Raw genomic sequence first — 17,465 nt, 5'->3', positions numbered from 1 at the left:
CACTATACTATGGGCCTTTTCCGCCTGGCAGGCAAACATGATGATTGCCTGCTGGAGGAGAAGCGGCGTACGGTCTTTCAGTCCTCCGTGGTACCCCCGCCATGCTAATGTGGCGGGGGGTAAATGGCCGTCCTGGGGTGTTTTGACGGGCTGATCGCCACCGCCGGTCGAGCGGTGGCAATCCACCCACCATGATAATAGGCCCCTTAGTCTTATCACCAATGAACTCGAGTGAATGAATATGCATTGTTAGGGGTGGATGGCGATGGTAAAATTCCCTAAGCCATGGTTGGCGGAGTTTTTGCTGAACAAACGGAGCGCGGATTGTCAATACTCCTCAAACACTGCTGGCAGAGCAGAGTTTACCGCCCAGCCCTATGAATCATGATGAGTGTTAAGTACCTGAGTAATGCATTAATGATAGAAATCCATGAAGGGTGACTCAGAACTCATGAATAGATTTATTAATACTTTATTACATGAAAATAAAGATTTTCACAGGACTGGAAAGTGTACTTGTTCAAGGACTGATGTAGCTGCTCAAAGAGAACACTCACATTATCGTTGGATTTTGGGCATTTAAAGGGTTCTAGTGGTCATGTTCCCATCCTGGGTATGGGTAGAGGTCAAATGCAAGAGTAAGTCAACATTCAAGGTGGAAAATCCGGCAGGAGAATTTCCAAAACTGATGGGGCTGAAGAGAGCAGGAGAAGGGACGGATCAAGGACGTGTGCTCTGGCTGTTATTCAGGTTTCAAGATTGTGGTCAGTGTTTGTATCTGCTGTGTCTGCTAACATGAGGTTGTGTGGATAGTAGGAAACTATGAATCTTTGAAACTTGTATTTTTGGGGGGGAACGTCTATATGGGGTCTGCCACATTGCTGTAAACAAGCAAGCTTTACATTGGTTATGGTAGAGCATGAAAAGAGGCAGTGAAATACCTGTAGTTAAATATACAGTACTGTCATCTTCAACTTGTGAGCACCAGTCCAAGTCCTCCGAGTAGTATGCAAAAGACCTAAAATGCCATCAATCACAGGGTCCATTAGTGATTTTGTTTGCCTATTCCTGTCATTGTGCCTTTTTGGCCCTATTTTTAGATGAAGTTGACAAGTGCTACAAATGGCTCGGTCGCGAGGTAAAGAAGAGACCACTACCCTTGCAGGAACAGCAATGGAAACTCTGCAAGGGAGTGGTGAGAAAACACTTTTGAATTCACTTCTCAGCAGTCTGCAATTGAGTACTATAGATGCAAATGAAGGGCGTGCAAATGTATAAATTGAGCACCAACATGTACTTTATCCAGACAACAGCATTAGAAAGATGAAACCTGTATGTTACAGCTCCAGTGGACACTGACATTGGACCCAGTATCCAGTTTATGTTAAAGGAGGGACACATCGGGCTCATACCAATAATGTCAGTGCACTATCTCATATGAACTCTTTCATCTCCTTCTTGAATGCGCTGTTAACAGATTGTTGTTCACAGCTCTAGGGGAGGGTGCTCCAGATTCTCTGATTAGCATTGGAATGGTAAGGAGACCAGATCAACCCCAAACTCGAAGGAAAGGGAGGGGAAGATGGTAGATTGTGGAAAAATAAAAGAAAATGGGAAAATATGCATTTGCCCAACAGGCTGAACTTCTCCAGTGGGTTAATCAACACTTTGTATAATTATACTCTGAAGAAATGCCAGCCCAGGAATTATGTCCTATGGATTACACAGGAATGTATCAGGAAATGCATGTTTGGTGCACCTTTCCAGATGTACAACTAGTTCAAGTGGAGGAATACATCTCTGAATGTAGGGGCTCATTTATGATCTTTTGAAGAAGTGCCACACAGCAATTTACCTTGTTGCACTGTGTGATAGGGAAAGGGCAGAACAGTGCAATATTCAAGGCAAAGCAGTAGATTCCTGTCCTTTGTCCTGTCTTGGAGACCTTCTAACTGACTTGTGCTACCACAGGCACCCTTGCACCAAGCTGCAAGGGTGTCTGTATTGCATGCAGAATTGTTTTTGCAAAGGAACAGACACCTTCATGCTCAAAAACAATCTTGGGAGGCAGATTCCTCTCTCTATGTGTGCCAAAGAAAGCAGCACACTTAGAAAGAGGAAGTAACAAGGAGAAACAGAGATATTTCTCCTTGTTGCACCACTCCTGGGTTAGGTGTAAGATGTTGGCGCATCCCTAGGTGTTCAAGTTCTTGCAAATGTGGGAATGCATCAAAACACATAGGAGTTGTGTGAGAACACCCAAACTAAGCCCATGGAATGCCAACCCAGGGCAGAGTAACTTAACACAGTGAATTGCACTGTGTTGCGTTACTCTAGATTTCTGAAGCATCTCAGAGCTGTGCAAAGTGGCTTTGGGTCGCTTCACAAATCTCACTTGGAGATTTGTGACACACATGTACCATGATGCATGGTGCAAACATGACTCAACCCTATCATAAATAAGCCCCATAGTTTTTTGTAAATTTAACTAGTGTATTTACCAGTGACCATTTTTCAGCTTCCTACTGTCAACCAAATTCTTTTCATTCATATAATAAATCATTTTTCCATAAACAAATGCGGGAAGGTGATTGAAAATGGCTACACAAGAGTGCAGATATGTAGAATGAGTGGTTAGGTGGAGCTTTGCAAGGGTCCATAATGTATAAAGTTGGTCTGTCTATCTCACTTGCCCATATAACATGACTATTTACATGCTATTTAATCCCTCTGATGAGCCTTCATAATGTGCTTATGCACATTGTGTGCCTTCATAGTGTACTTATGCACATTGTGTGACATCTGACATGTGAAATCACTAACCTGTCATCACGGTTAGAAGAAAGGAACAGAGATGTGTGGAATTCATGCCTTTGCTTTGTTTCATTCAGCTGGAGAAAGCCCAGATCCTGAAAAACATAAAGAAAACAATTTTTGTGAATGAGGTCAAAGTTTGAAGTTCTTGAAAACTATTGTATGACACTAACAATATTCCTATTTTACACCATTGTGCTAAAAATGAGTGCATAAATCAGATTAAGTTGAAAGTAATTAAAAACTGGCTGGAGTTTTTCCTTTCTTTACATCAAAATGCAAAACACATCATATATGTGTATATGTATTTCTGTGTGTGTGTATAAATATCAAGGGCACAGGGTGCTCGAAACGCGTCGCAGGGGGAGTTAATAAACTACATCAACTGCCTTACCTGTCTGGGTCCGTCTCTCTCTGTTCGCCGAAAGGAAGTACGAGGAGTTTTGGAATATATATATATATATATATGTATTATCTACTGGCGGTCGCCAGTAGATAGTTATAGTTAGGACCGTGTTTCCATAGGAAATCCGCAACATTCTATTTGGAATAACTTTGGCGCCGGTTGACAAATCCTTGCAAAATTTTCAAAATAGGTGGGGCGCTCCGCTCCGCTTCTTCCCTGAAAGTCTCGGGGGGATTCATCAAGCGGGGGCTGAGAAAAAGGGGGGTCCCAAAACTCGTTTTCCCCATGCATTTTCCCATAGGACCTTTAGTCCAAGCTACAGCCCGAATGGCTGAACAGAATTACTTGAAATTTGGCAGAGAGGTAGTCCTCAGGTCAGGGATGTGCCTCTGGTGTAAATCTGTTCAGTAGTTCCTGAGAAAATAGCATTTAAAAGCATATATATATATATAAGCGTGCTCCAAGCGCGTACGGTAAGCTTACCGTACGCGCACGCTGCCGTGCGCGAGCTCAATTCTCATTGGTGGTTACATGACTGTAAACATTCGAATCGGTCGAAATCAGGAAGTGTCGGCCGCCATTTTGTGTGTCTCACACTGATAAACAAAGGTGGAGAACGTGAAAAGGGGGCAACAAAGAGAGTTGCAGACCCCCTAGCGTTTGTCAGGGGGTCCGAGAAGGACCCAAAAGTATGAAAAATACATTTTATATTTTTTTTTTTAAATCACGGAGTGCACGTACGGTAAGCTTACCATACGCGCACAGCAGAAAAAAAACATTAAAAAAAAGAAATAAAAATCACATTTAAGTGTTTAGATATTAGGGGGTTTGCCTTTTGATTTAGCAAATTCCTATTTAATTTTTCTGAAACCAAAATTTTAGAGAGAAATAGCAACAACTGTACAAATCAATTTTGCAATTTTATTGGATTACATTGGAAATTTCATCAAAAAAGAATGTACAAATTACCATTTGACCTAAAGGAAAGGTAACAATTTGTATTGTGGACTTCTTTGACAGATATTAGTTTGGTGATTATGCTTATGCAACAAAATTGTCAGACGATATTGCAAATAGTTATTGTTCTTAGATGATATTTTTATTGAATATGTTCCATTTCTATAAAGGTATGTTTGAGTGAGAAGAGATTCTGGGCTTTTTTTAAACAATCTTTCAGATTGTTATTTTTTTTGGCCCGCTGTTAAGTGATGAATGCAATTGCTTTCACGATTTACGGTGAAATGCAATATATTCTGAAAACAGCAAAAAAAGGGCAAAAAATTGTTTTTTTGATTATGAAAATATGTGTACTGTATTCTAAAATGTATTAATAAATATTAATACTTTTTTTCTTTTTTTTCAGATTGAGAAAGAAAATTTAGGAAAAAATAAACCTTTTTTCTAGCAATTTAAATAAACCATTAATTGATAATAATTTTTTTTTGTGGGTCAGGTAAGTTTGAAATTTCTGTATTTATCACACATTTACTTTCATGCTCCCTTTTTTTCACTTCTCCTCACTCAGCTTTTCTCATTTCCGTTGTAGTCCCTCAAGGACCTTGTAGGGTGAAAAAAAAAATATTTAAAAAAAAAAAAATACGCTAAGAAAAATAAATAAAAAAAAGTGATTAAATAAATTTAAAAAAAGTTGTAAGGTAAGGTTGGCTCTTAAAAGAGACGTTGTGTTAATACAGGGACAGAGGAAAGAAAGAATGGGCATGTTAACAAGGACCACAGATGTGCTGGTCTATCTTATTGTTTATTAGGGAAATACTGGTCTCCCCATGAACAAATAGACCATAACATCTGGTGCACCTCATTTGTACCCTTTGAAATTGAGGGTTACTTTCCAGAGGAGCAGAAGAGGGTGATGCTCCCACCACAGATGAAGGGCTCAGCTGAGCTGCCGATGATGTACTCGGCTGAGCTTCTGAGGATGTGCTCGGGTGACTTACTGAAGGGTTTGCTTCAGTATATCGAGCATGAGTCCTTGGATGAACATCCCTAAGGTGTCTCAACATAGTGTGATTACCAAAGGAATACTTCTTCCTTGGATTACCTCTAGATAAAGTGTGCAGGTAACTAATGGAGCATTTACCTTTTTCTGCCCCTCAGGAAATGTGAAATACTCGCAAATAAAAGAACTCTTCTGTTTCCTCCTTCTCTGTCTAATGATGCTGCTGCCAGGCTCACTCTCAGAAGAGGACTGCTGCTCTGCCATTGTATCTCAAAGACAAATCAGCTCCTTCTCCTAGGGGATCACAAGCAGTAATGAGGGGAATGGGTGTGGTGGTGTTTCTGGATATGCAATAAGTTTAAACCAATGAAAAGTGTTCTTTATGTATCACATGACCTACCGTACGCGCTCGCTAAGCTTACCGTACGCGCTCGTAAAAAGTACGCATGCGCTTACGGAGCACGCACGTACGACGCACGCGCGCATGCGCATTACAGGCAGCCGCGTAACCGCGCATACGTCGGTTTTGCGTAAGACGCGCGCGCATGCGCGCAGGACACCAGCGCGTACGCGCCGGTGACGAAGTACGCATGCGTAGGTAAATCGCGTACGCATGCGCAGACTGAGCGCACATATTACGTGCGCGTACCGTACTTATAACGTACAGAGCGCGTAGGGTAAGCTTACGGTATGCGTACGGTAAAAACAACATTAAAAAAAAAAAATAGAAAGTTGAAAGTTTTGTAGAAGATATTAACTATGAAGTTCAAGTATATGTAAACATTTATTTAAAAAAGGTGAACCATTCCATATTGCAGGATACAGTAAATTTATGATTATATACATAGGTAGGCTATTCTTTAAAAAAAAAAAAAATCTTAAAAATTAATAAATAAAAAAATTAGCATTTAAAAAACCTTGCAAATCCACTGAAAAAACCATAGGTTTCATACACGTTATAGTTAGGAATTAGCATTTAAAAAACCTTGCAAATTCACTGAAAAAACCATAGGTTTCACACACGTTATAGTTAGGAATTAGCATTTAAAAAACCTTGCAAATTCACTGAAAAAACCATAGGTTTTACACATGTTATAGTTAGCTGGACATTTCTCTCGTAAAAAAACAATGAAATACCCCCGTTATAGTTAGTTCAGCTAACTATAACTCGTGCGCCCGCAATCCACTGCTGATGACGTCACATATTGCATCACTCTTGACATGGTCAGTGACATCACTCATGACATCACTGATGACATCTCAAATGACATCACTGATGACATCACTGATGACGTCATCCATGTGAAAAATTACCAGATCTTCTCACACCCTAATATAACCATTGAAACACCGACTCAAAAATTAAGAGTTCCAATCTCAAAACCATACATACTGCAATATTAATAACTACATACACACTTATTAATTCTTAGGTCTTCATACACCTCAACTCACTCACCTGTACAGTCTCTCATACTTACAGTCACTTCATACAAAACTAACATATACATTTATACACCTATGTAGACACTCACACACTAACAAACATCCATTGAGGTACTGACACATCTAGTCAGTCATGCAAATAATCACACTCCCATTTACTCACCTAAGCGGTTATACACAGTCAAGTTCAATAACTCATAAAAATAGTATTAAATTCTTACAATCTTATAGAAAAATTGATATAAGCACACACTCATCCATACAGTCACTTTCACAATTACACACTCTCACATCTACCCACTTACATACATTTACACGCATATATACTGCCTTTTACATTTGTAGTTAGTCACAAATGTACCACTGAGATATACATTCAAATGGAAACACACCCATAAATACACTCACTCAACCATACAGTCCATCCCAGATGCACTCTTATAACGATGCACCATAGAATCACCCACTCTCACTTCTATGCATAGAGTCACACACACACTACCCACACAAACACTTAGGAACCCATACAGATACTGAGACAAGCAATCAATAACTTATATAGACACTGATATAGCTTTTCACAAAATCATGCAGCCAATTATACACCAACATACAGACGCATACAGACATTTATACAGTGTAGTAACTAGTCTGCAGTAAGATACATTTAATGACTCACTTATAGAATCATGTTACGCACCACAAAAAATCATATTTTTACCAACTTGTACAACCACTCATTCTTCAACAGGCATTTCCCTATATATATTAAACATATTAAAATTGTTGAGAATCACATACTCACTTGATGACGTCATCCGTGATGTCATCAGTGATGTCATTTAAGATGTCATCAGTGATGTCATGAGTGATGTCACTGACCATGTCATGAGTGATGTAATATGTGACGTCATCAGCAGTGGATTGCGGGCGCGCGAGTTATAGTTAGCTGAACTAACTATAACAGGGGAATTTCATTGGTTTTTTACGAGAGAAATGTCCAGCTAACTATAACATGTGTAAAACCTATGGTTTTTTCAGTGAATATATATATATATTAAACAAATGAGTTCGCAAGTCTCCTCCCTCTTAGCAGCGGCAGGCTCAGAGCGAGGTTGCATACCTCCTTGTATTCATCCATGGTCCGTAAATCAATAAGCCAAAGCTGAGCCCAATTCCTTTTGTAGTGAATGCTTATTTAATTGAAAACAGCGAAAAATGCCTGACATGTTTCGGAACAGCTGCTCCTTGATCAAGGAATTGGGCTCAGCTTTGGTTTATTTATTTATGGACCACGGATAAATATATATATATATATATATATTTATATATATATATATCTCCAAAACTGCCGATACTTGAGTAAAGGGTGATGACACCTTGTATTGCAAAAATAAACAAATATAATGTTCAGCTGTTGGACGCGTTTCGCCTGTCCTGCAGGCTTGTTCACCAACCGTTAACAATAAAGTTTTCACCATTTTAAGACACACACCGCATGTCACGTGCATAAGAACTACAAATGCAGTATATTAGACAACAGACTAGTAGTTTTTACAGTCAAACATGATTTCATGCTAACACATTCTACCTTCGCATCAGAAAGCCAGGGTTGATTAATTAAATCTTTGACACAGTAACATCTGGACTAAAATTTACAAAGTTCCAAAATTTAAAGTATAAAGTGTTGAGGAAAGATTTTTGCACAATATAACTCTAAGTACCATTTCACGCTTAGAGCATACATTCATCGTTTTGATTCAAAAAACCTTAATGTTTGATATTGCATAATGCTCTTTTTCTCTTTCAACCTTTCAGTGTAACTTGCTGTTACCATTAATCTATTCAAAGTGCTGCCCAAGTGGGCCTGAAATCCTTACGACAATGCTTTACTGATAAAGAAAATATTCACTTTTAACTGCAAATGTTTCAATTAAAAAAGTGCCACCAAAAACAAACTTAAAACAAATTCATGGTTAAAAATACGGGCAAGGAAGAAGCTGTTACTCTACAATAATCACAGGTGGGTATGCAGGTCTTCCTCCATTTTAAGGCCTGTCGGGATCTTACAATTCAATTTGATTATATACGAAGACTCAAGCCTTCTCAATTGTTTTTCCCTATTACCCCCTCTCATGTTGCTCTTAACTGCATCTATTACGAAGTATGTCAAGCCAACTATGCTTTTGTCATGAAAACGCACAAAATGTCGAGCTACAGGATAAGATTTGTCACCATTTTTGATGGCCCTCAAATGTTGTAAAATGCGTTTATGCACCGGTAGGATAGTGCTGCCAACGTATCTCAGGGCAAAAGGACACTGAAGCACGTAGACAGCATAATCCGTCTTGCATGTGAAATGCCCTTTGATTTTAAATTGTCTATTTGTGAAACCTGATGTGTACATGGAGGTGTTAATACCATGTACACAAGCTTTGCATTTTGTACATTTCACAAATCCTTCTCTTTTCGTGAGCCACATTGTGGCTCCTACCTCTGCGGGTGGATTTTTCAAAACATTGTGGACCAACATTTGCTTAAAGCTCTTTGCTCTTCTGAACGTGATTTGTGTTTTTTCTTGACTAGCTTGCCTAGTGTGGGTTCACTGCATATCAAATGCCAAAGCTTGGCTAGGATGCTTCTTACTTTTTTATGCTGGATATTATAAGTAGTTATCATCCTACAATCATTTTTGTTCATATTTTCCAATTTTTTCTTGGTATTGCTTTTCTTAAAGAGATTGTCTTCCCTCGTCCTTTTCTTTGCTTTTTTGATCGCCGCTCTAATGCATTCTTCAGAGTAACCTCTTGCTTTAAAACGCATTTGCAGTGTTGATAATTCTTTATCACAGCTTTCTTGATTACTACAATTGTGCATTGTTCTTAAACATTCTCCGTAAGTAATGCTCTTGATTAGATTTTGAGGATGAAAGCTCTTAGCATGTAGCAAAGTATTGCCAGCTGAAGGCTTTCGGTACAGTGCAGTTTCAAGTTTATCATCCCTGATGTAAATAGATAAGTCTAGAAAATTTACCTTGGTTTTGCTGATAGCACTGGTGAATTTTAGATTTAGATCATTATTTTGTATACTGTTGATAAATATCACCAGTGATTCCTCAGTGCCCTTCCATACAACAAATAGATCGTCTATGAATCTACTCCAATGCATAACATTGTTCTGCCATTCTTCTGGGTACAATTTTTGGATCACCTGCTCCTCCCACCAGCCCATATGCAAATGGGCTGGTGGGAGGAGCAAGTGATCCAAAAATGACCATGTCATGAGTGATGTAATATGTGACGTCATCAGCAGTGCATTGTGGGCGCGCGAGTTATAGTTACCTGAACTAACTATTATGGGGGAATTTCATTGGTTTTTTACGAGGGAAATGTCCAGCTAACTATAACATGTGAGAAACCTATGGTTTTTTAAGTGAATATATATATATATATATATATATATATATATATATTTGCATCAACAAAAGAGTTCCCAACATGGAGAGCCACGTACAGGTGTGTGAAAATCATTTATTCAGCCGGGCAGCTCTGCAAAGCAGTCTTTCAAGCACACAGAGTACACAATGCCAGTAAATCCTTACGCGTTTCCAGTGAGCGTGTCAGCACAGTGCATGCTGGTGAATGGAGTCCGTGTCACTGCTAATCACAGGTAAGTGCGTCTGCCTTTATCCAAAAAAGTTTGCAGTTACCACAGTGGGGCTGTGCGACTCTCAGGAATGCCGCAGAACAGGAATTTCCCAGCTGAGCACACATCGTTCCATATTCTGAAGTATGAATGACTCCAATGGACCCGCACATCCGCGGGAGGGCTCTCCGCGACCTGGGTGGGCCGCATTTCAATTTGCATCAACAAAAGAGTTCCCAACATGGAGAGCCACGTACAGGTGTGTGAAAATCATTTATTCAGCCGGGCAGCCCTGCAAAGCAGTCTTTCAAGCACACAGAGTACACAATGCCAGTAAATCCTTACGCGTTTCGAGCGTCCTTGCGCCCTTGGTCACAGGTACTGGCTGTTTGAATATAGGCAGGATACCGCCGCTCGTTAACACCAGCTATATGAAGTTCAACCCAGTGGGCGTGTCAGCACAGTGCATGCTGGTGAATGGAGTCCGTGTCACTGCTAATCACAGGTAAGTGCGTCTGCCTTTATCCAAAAAAGTTTGCAGTTACCACAGTGGGGCTGTGCGACTCTCAGGAATGCCGCAGAACAGGAATTTCCCAGCTGAGCACACATCGTTCCATATTCTGAAGTATGAATGACTCCAATGGACCCGCACATCCGCGGGAGGGCTCTCCGCGACCTGGGTGGGCCGCATTGCCATGTTGGGAACTCTTTTGTTGATGCATATATATATATATATATATATATATATATATATATATATATATATATATATATATATATATATTACCTACTGGCGGTCGCCAGTAGGTAGTTATAGTTAGGACCACGTTTCCATAGGAAATCCGCAACATTCTATTTTGAATAACTTTTGCGCCGGTCGACGAATCCTTGTGAATTTTTCAAAATAGGTGGGGCGCTACGCTCCGCTCCTACCCTGAAAGTCTCGGGGGGATTCGTCAAGCGGGGGCTGAGATAAAAGGGGGGTCCCAAAACGCGTTTTTCCCATGCATTTTTCCATAGGACCTTTAGACACAGCTACAGCCCGAACGGCTGAACAGAATTACTTGAAATTTGACAGAGAGGTTGTCCTCAGGTCAAGGAAGTGCCTTTTGTAGGTTTGGTGTAAATCTGTTCAGTAGATTCTGAGAAAATAGCCTTTAAATCAATATATATATCTGAGCCAGCTTACGGTGCGCTTACGGTGCGCTTACCGTACGCGTACGGTGGCGTGCACGAGCGCGATTCTGATTGGCCCTTAGATCTTAGTAAACATTCGAATCGGTCGAAACCAGGAAGCGGCGGCCGCCATTTTCTCTCTCGCACTCTGAGGGGGGAGCTGATAAACAAATGCCAAAAACATATAAAGGGGCTGTTTAGACAGCGCCCATGCACATAACCATGTTAGTTGAGTCTTCAAAGATCCCCCAAGGCAAAAAACGGTAATTTTTTATTTTTCGAAAATTTTGCCGATTACGCTTACCGTACGCTTACCGTACGCGTACGGTAAAAAAAAAAAAAAAAAAAAATCCACACTCTCTCCACCCCGTGTGCAAATGGTGGCAGAAGGCCACCATTTGTGCATGGCATATAAGAGCACAGCATTTCCAAAAAAAATTGCAACAGATTACCTATCACAAGGAAGCTCTTAATATGTCCTCCATGTGCGCACGGTGCGCGAAGCGCATCGTGCGTACATGGCCCATCTAGCGTAACGTGGGCACGCGGTGCGCATAGCGCACCGCGTGCCCACCGTGCGCGCACGGAACGAACTGCGTTAAGTGGGCGCGCACGCCACGAATGGCGTAAAGTAACTTAGCATTTAAAAAACCGTACAAATTCACTGAAAAAACCATAGGTTTCACACACGTTATAGTTAGGAATTAGCATTTAAAAAACCTTGCAAATTCACTGAAAAAACCATAGGTTTCACACATGTTATAGTTAGCGGAAATTTTACTGATAAAAAACCAATGAAATTCCCCCGTTATAGTTAGTGCAGGAAACTATAACTCACGCGACCGCAATCTTCTGCTGATGACATATGTGTCTTTATGAAAAAAAAAAAATTGTAATATATGTATAGCTAAAAATTTATGGAAGAAGACATGGGCAAATAAGTGTCTAAATACAGTATTAGCATCAGCAGAGGATTGAGGTCGCGTGAGTTATAGTTTCCTGCACTAACTATATCGGGGAAATTTCATTGGTTTTTTATCAGTAAAATTTCCGCTAACTATAACATGTGTGAAACCTATGGTTTTTTCAGTGAATATAAACACACACAAATATATACACATACAGACATACATACATACATACAACTTGGTCTTAACTATAACTACCTACTGGTGACCGCCAGTAGGCAATATATATATATATATATATATATATATATATATATATATATATACACACTTATTTATATACACATACATACATACATATACATACATATATATATTTGTGTGTACATTGTAAATGCAACTACTACCACAGTGGAATTCAATACAGGATTTTAGTAATTAGAATTGATCGCAAAGGTGCACCTCGTGTGTTTTTGCACGGGAACGCCTACTGTGCATCTCATTATCCGCATTTTAATGCAACTAAAGTTGAGATAAATCTAACACACTATTCAGAAGCTGGTGCAAACTGCAGACATCACCAGTATTTTCGCGATAACTGCCCCAAAATTTAACACCATGGTGGACACCACCAAATAACAGCAATAAGAACGAGAAAGAGTGACACAGCACTTAAGTAACAACCAAAAACTTTATTGAAATTTAACAAACTCAACATAAAACAACAAGGCGGAAGACTCCTGTCAGGCCATCAATGTCGATGACACAGCCTGTAAAATAAAGTACAAAATAACGATGTGTGTACTGCACATATCAGCAGGGTGAGACACAGAGAAAGAGAGAAGGAAAAAAAAGCCAGAGGGAATACGAGAGGGAAGGAAAGAAAGGGAGTGAGAAAGGGAGAAGGGAGAGAGAGAGATAGAAGGAAAGGAAGGAAGAGTGAGAGAGAGAGTGAAGAGAGGGAAGTGAGAGAGAGAGAGAGAGAGAGAGAGAGAGAGACACTGCCACCTCTGCGCAGCCATGACCAAATAATTACCGCTGCCACCGGAGTGTCTACCAGTGGGCACTCCACGTGCCCGTCAAAGCTCAGCAGTCCGGCACATCTCACAGATGTCGCTGAGTCCTGAGTCATGAATGGCAGAGACCACATCAGCTTCTCCGCAGCCCTGCAGATCTCACACATGTCACTGAGTCCTGAGTCATCAATGGGGGAGACCACATCAGCTTTTGGGGCGCTAACCCTGTGCAATGCAAGTCAGTGCCACGTGGTGGTATGCCGCTGACGGCCATACAACTTAGGGTGTGACTAACCCTGTGCAACTCAAGTCAGCACCACGTGGTGGTATGCCCCTGACGGCCACATCAGCTTTGGTTGGCACTAACTCTGTGCAAGTCAAGTCCACGCCACGTTGTAGAAGGCCCCTGATGGCCATGCAGTGCAGGGTACGACTAACCCTCTACACAACTCTTCATGGACTATTTATGATTCAGATCCGTGGAGTGTCTGTCATCCAGTCACCACCGGCAGTAAAGGATGTGATGTTGTCGATGCATTATATTTGCGTGGTCACATGGCCTGTGATGCATGTGCTGGATGGGTGTGGTGTGTGTGCAAACCTGCCCATAGGAAGTGGCCGTGAGATGTTGACAACTAGAGCACTGACCTGCACACCAACAGCAAATACGCCTGTGTCAGGTAGCTATATGGAGGTGTGAAAACGTGTTTTCTCAATGAATTTTCCATATGAAACTATAGACAAGGCTACAGTTCAAACTGCTGAACAGAATTAAGCCAAATTTGGCAGGGAGCAGGGTCTTGGTCCAGAAAGCAGGCTTTCTCGCATCGAGTGAAAATATAAAAGAAAGGTCTCGGGGGCAATTTAATATACCGAAGCACTGTTTCTGCAAGATAACTCTTTCACACTGCCTCTGCCCAAAATCACCATTTCGCAGCTATGCCATTAGAAGCCAGTCCGTCGGCTCATAGCTCTCTACCTTTGTGAGCTAGTAAGTTACCATGCCTGTACCTCTGCGAACAACTACGGTGCTGTTCCTTTGGCAGTGGACGGCTCGTAGTACTACGTCTGTGAGTTGATCGGACGGGCCGCAGTTTTCCCTCTGCGAGCCTGGGTGCGAAATGTTCATAAGTAACACTACATAACCATTGAAAAGCCATTTTGTGATTTAGTTTGTCAGCTGGCATCTGTGCGAGGCATTTCTGAAAACAAATCAGAGTTCTTTCTGTGAGAGATACCCCTTTCATGCTGCCTCTCCCCACATTGGTGGAAGTAGCGAGAATGACACCGCCATAGCTATAGCACGGATTAAATACGTACCAAAGTACCGACAACGAAAGGGTGAACGCTGAATACATCATTTTTCGGCGTAGTTATTGTTGAAAGAAGAAGCACGTTTTTTCACCACGGGAGGCTAGGTAAGATTAGTGTTGAAATAGGAGTCTACAAGTACTCTAGGATATTCAATTATCCTATGACTTCCCCAATTCATTAATTGCACGACGTGATCCCCATTCTTGGAAAAGAAAAAATCCCAAGTTTGGATATAAAATTCCTCATCTGCCATGTGTGTTTACATACTGGATCCTATGTGGACGACTGTATGTTTAATTCCGTCCCCAGAAATACAGTCCTGATGAGACCCGGTATTTAAAAGTGGGTCGAAACGCCGTCGACAACATAAATAGGAGACAGCCCTGACTAAATCACAGTATATTGTATATAAACTGTCCTTATAATTTTTCCAATAACCTCTGATATCGTTTGTTTTTTCTGTTTGGTCACAGTACAAAGGTTATGGTGTTTTCACTGGGGCACATTTTGCACTGTTTATGTAAGAAAGAAAAGTATGTATATATGAAATGTTTTTTATATGTGATTTAAAAAGTGTACATTAAACAAAGTCCTCGGCTGAGGCTTTAACATTTTTTTCTAGAAATTATTTTTATGAGGGTGTATTGTGATTAGTATTAATTTACTCATATTTTCTATTTTCAATTATTCTTGAATTACGTATGTGAGATTAACTCATGAACAACTATTATTGTTGTATGAAATATTTAAATAATTTTCAAATGAGTTCCTTGTGAATATTGTTTGAAGTACTCTCCCCACATCAGCAGGTAACGCATCCTCTTCCCACATTACCAACATACCCCCAACAAGCTTCTTAGGCCCAGAATTGTCCCTGTGCGGTTGGACAAACAAGAATCTTAGTCATGTATATATTGACATATAAAACATTTTATTTAAACAAAACAACAACAAATAAAATTGAAGGCAGTTTGGTGCTGTGGTCACTGCTATAAAGTTGGGGTTACTGTCATTCAGGACACAGGACACAGTTCCACATGTGGGATCCGTTTGTATTGAGCAGGGTTAGTGGCACCACATGTCGCGCCTTGTGTTGTACGGGGTTAGTGGCACCACGTGTCGCCGGCCTTCCATATGGAAATATGCCTGATTAATCAAAGGGAATATGCTGCTTTGGTCGCTGCCACAGACTTGGGGTCACTGTCATTCAGGACTCACAGTACCACATGTGGGATCGGCTTGTGTTGAACAGGGTTAGTGGCACCATCTGTCAAAAATTCGAATTGCGAGCTCTGGTGACCGCAGTGTAGAGTGTTGTTGAGTGTTTGTTGGCACTTGAAGATGAATTTGTTGATTGTACTAAAGCTATAACTGATATAAAGAAAGTTCTTGAAGGAAGGATACTAAAAGAATAGGCCTGTGATAGTTACTTGCCTAGTGGACTCTGTAATTAATGAATGAAGATTAATTTTAATTGTGAGCCCTACTGATCGCAGTGTAGGTGTATCATAAAAAGGTGAAATATGTATAGAATACACTGCCAAAGTGTATGAGCCTGTGGTGCTGCTTGTTGCGGATAGACCGCAGTGGTAGCTATGTCTCTTGCCTACTGCGTCATCTGCAATCGTGACTGTATCTGAAATGTGAGTCCTGCTGACCGTAGTGTAGGCCAGAGGTAGCGGTGAGCAAGGGCCCACAGCCACATGCATAGGTTGGTGGTCACTGCCACAGACTTGGGGTCACTGCCATTCAGGATTCAGGATAAAGTTCCACATGTGGGATCGGCTTGTGTTGAAGAGGGTTAGTGGCACCACGTGTCACGCCTTGTGTTGTACAGGGTTAGTGGCACCACGTGTTGACGTCCTTGCAAATGCAAATATGCCTAACTAATCAGAGGGAGTCTGGTGCTGTAGTCACTGCCATGGACTTGGGGTCACTGCCATTCAAGACTCAGGATACAGTTACACATGTGGGATTGTTTGGCTTGCGTTGAACAGGGTTAGCGGCACCAGGTGTCGCCGGCTTGTGTTGAACAGGCTTAGTGGCACCATGTGTTGTGGCTTACGTTGAATTCTGCCTGAATATGTCCACGTGGTGATGACTTGTGGTGCAGTGAGTTAGTGGCACCTGAAGCACTCAGCGTGTGCAAACCCTGCGATGATGCGTGGTCCAGGCGGGCCTCACTGGTTTCAATGTCTTTACATGCTTTGAAAGAATCTTCATAGCAGTCAAAATCTCCAAGTAATTCCATTTCAGTCCTCCAAGGTTTGAAGAGTTGGAGAAGAGCTAAATAGTAAAACTCTCTCTTATCTGGAGTATCACAACTTAATTTCCTGTGATTAATCAAATTTCCTTTGGCATTCTTTAAGAAACATACATCAGATCCAATTACAGCATATTTCCCTTTATTTTTGTCTCTGTAACATTTTTTCTAAAACTATAATGTTGCAGTATTTCTTATAGACATATGTTTTCCAGATATGGACTTCTATTTGGATAGTATGCGAGGAACAGGAATTAAGTTATCTGCAACATATTGTATGTCCATATTTGCATTCCAAATTACTGGATTGTAATCATTAGTGTACTTTGTTTTTCTGTACTTTTATATTATAAGTATTTTTGGGTGATTTTCGAGTGATAGTATGCCTCACCACTGACATAAAACTGTTCTCTCTTCCTTGTGATGACTTATGGTGCAGTGAGTTAGTAGTACCTTTGACGCTCAGCGTGTACGTACCCTGCGATGATGCGTAGTCCGGGAGGGCTGCATTCGGTGCAAA

The 17,465-nt window shown here is 40.9% G+C and overlaps 1 protein-coding gene across 1 annotated transcript in view; it reads right to left on the bottom strand.

The window, feature by feature from the left end:
- LOC146863753 (uncharacterized) overlaps window positions 1–17,465 on the bottom strand; it is a 218,590-nt gene that overhangs the window by 87,013 nt on the left and 114,112 nt on the right. Inside the window, exon 2 of the mRNA XM_085627901.1 lies at window positions 2,824–2,909. Coding sequence (XP_085484027.1) covers window positions 2,824–2,887 — 64 coding nt within the window. The 5' untranslated portion in view covers window positions 2,888–2,909. The remainder of the gene's footprint in view (window positions 1–2,823; window positions 2,910–17,465) is intronic.

Source organism: Triturus cristatus, chromosome 2_1 (genome assembly GCF_964204655.1).
Source record: "Triturus cristatus chromosome 2_1, aTriCri1.1, whole genome shotgun sequence".
Lineage (NCBI taxonomy): Eukaryota > Metazoa > Chordata > Amphibia > Caudata > Salamandridae > Triturus > Triturus cristatus.
The sequence above is the reverse complement of the archived record's forward strand: the minus strand, read 5'-3'. Positions and strand labels throughout refer to the sequence as shown.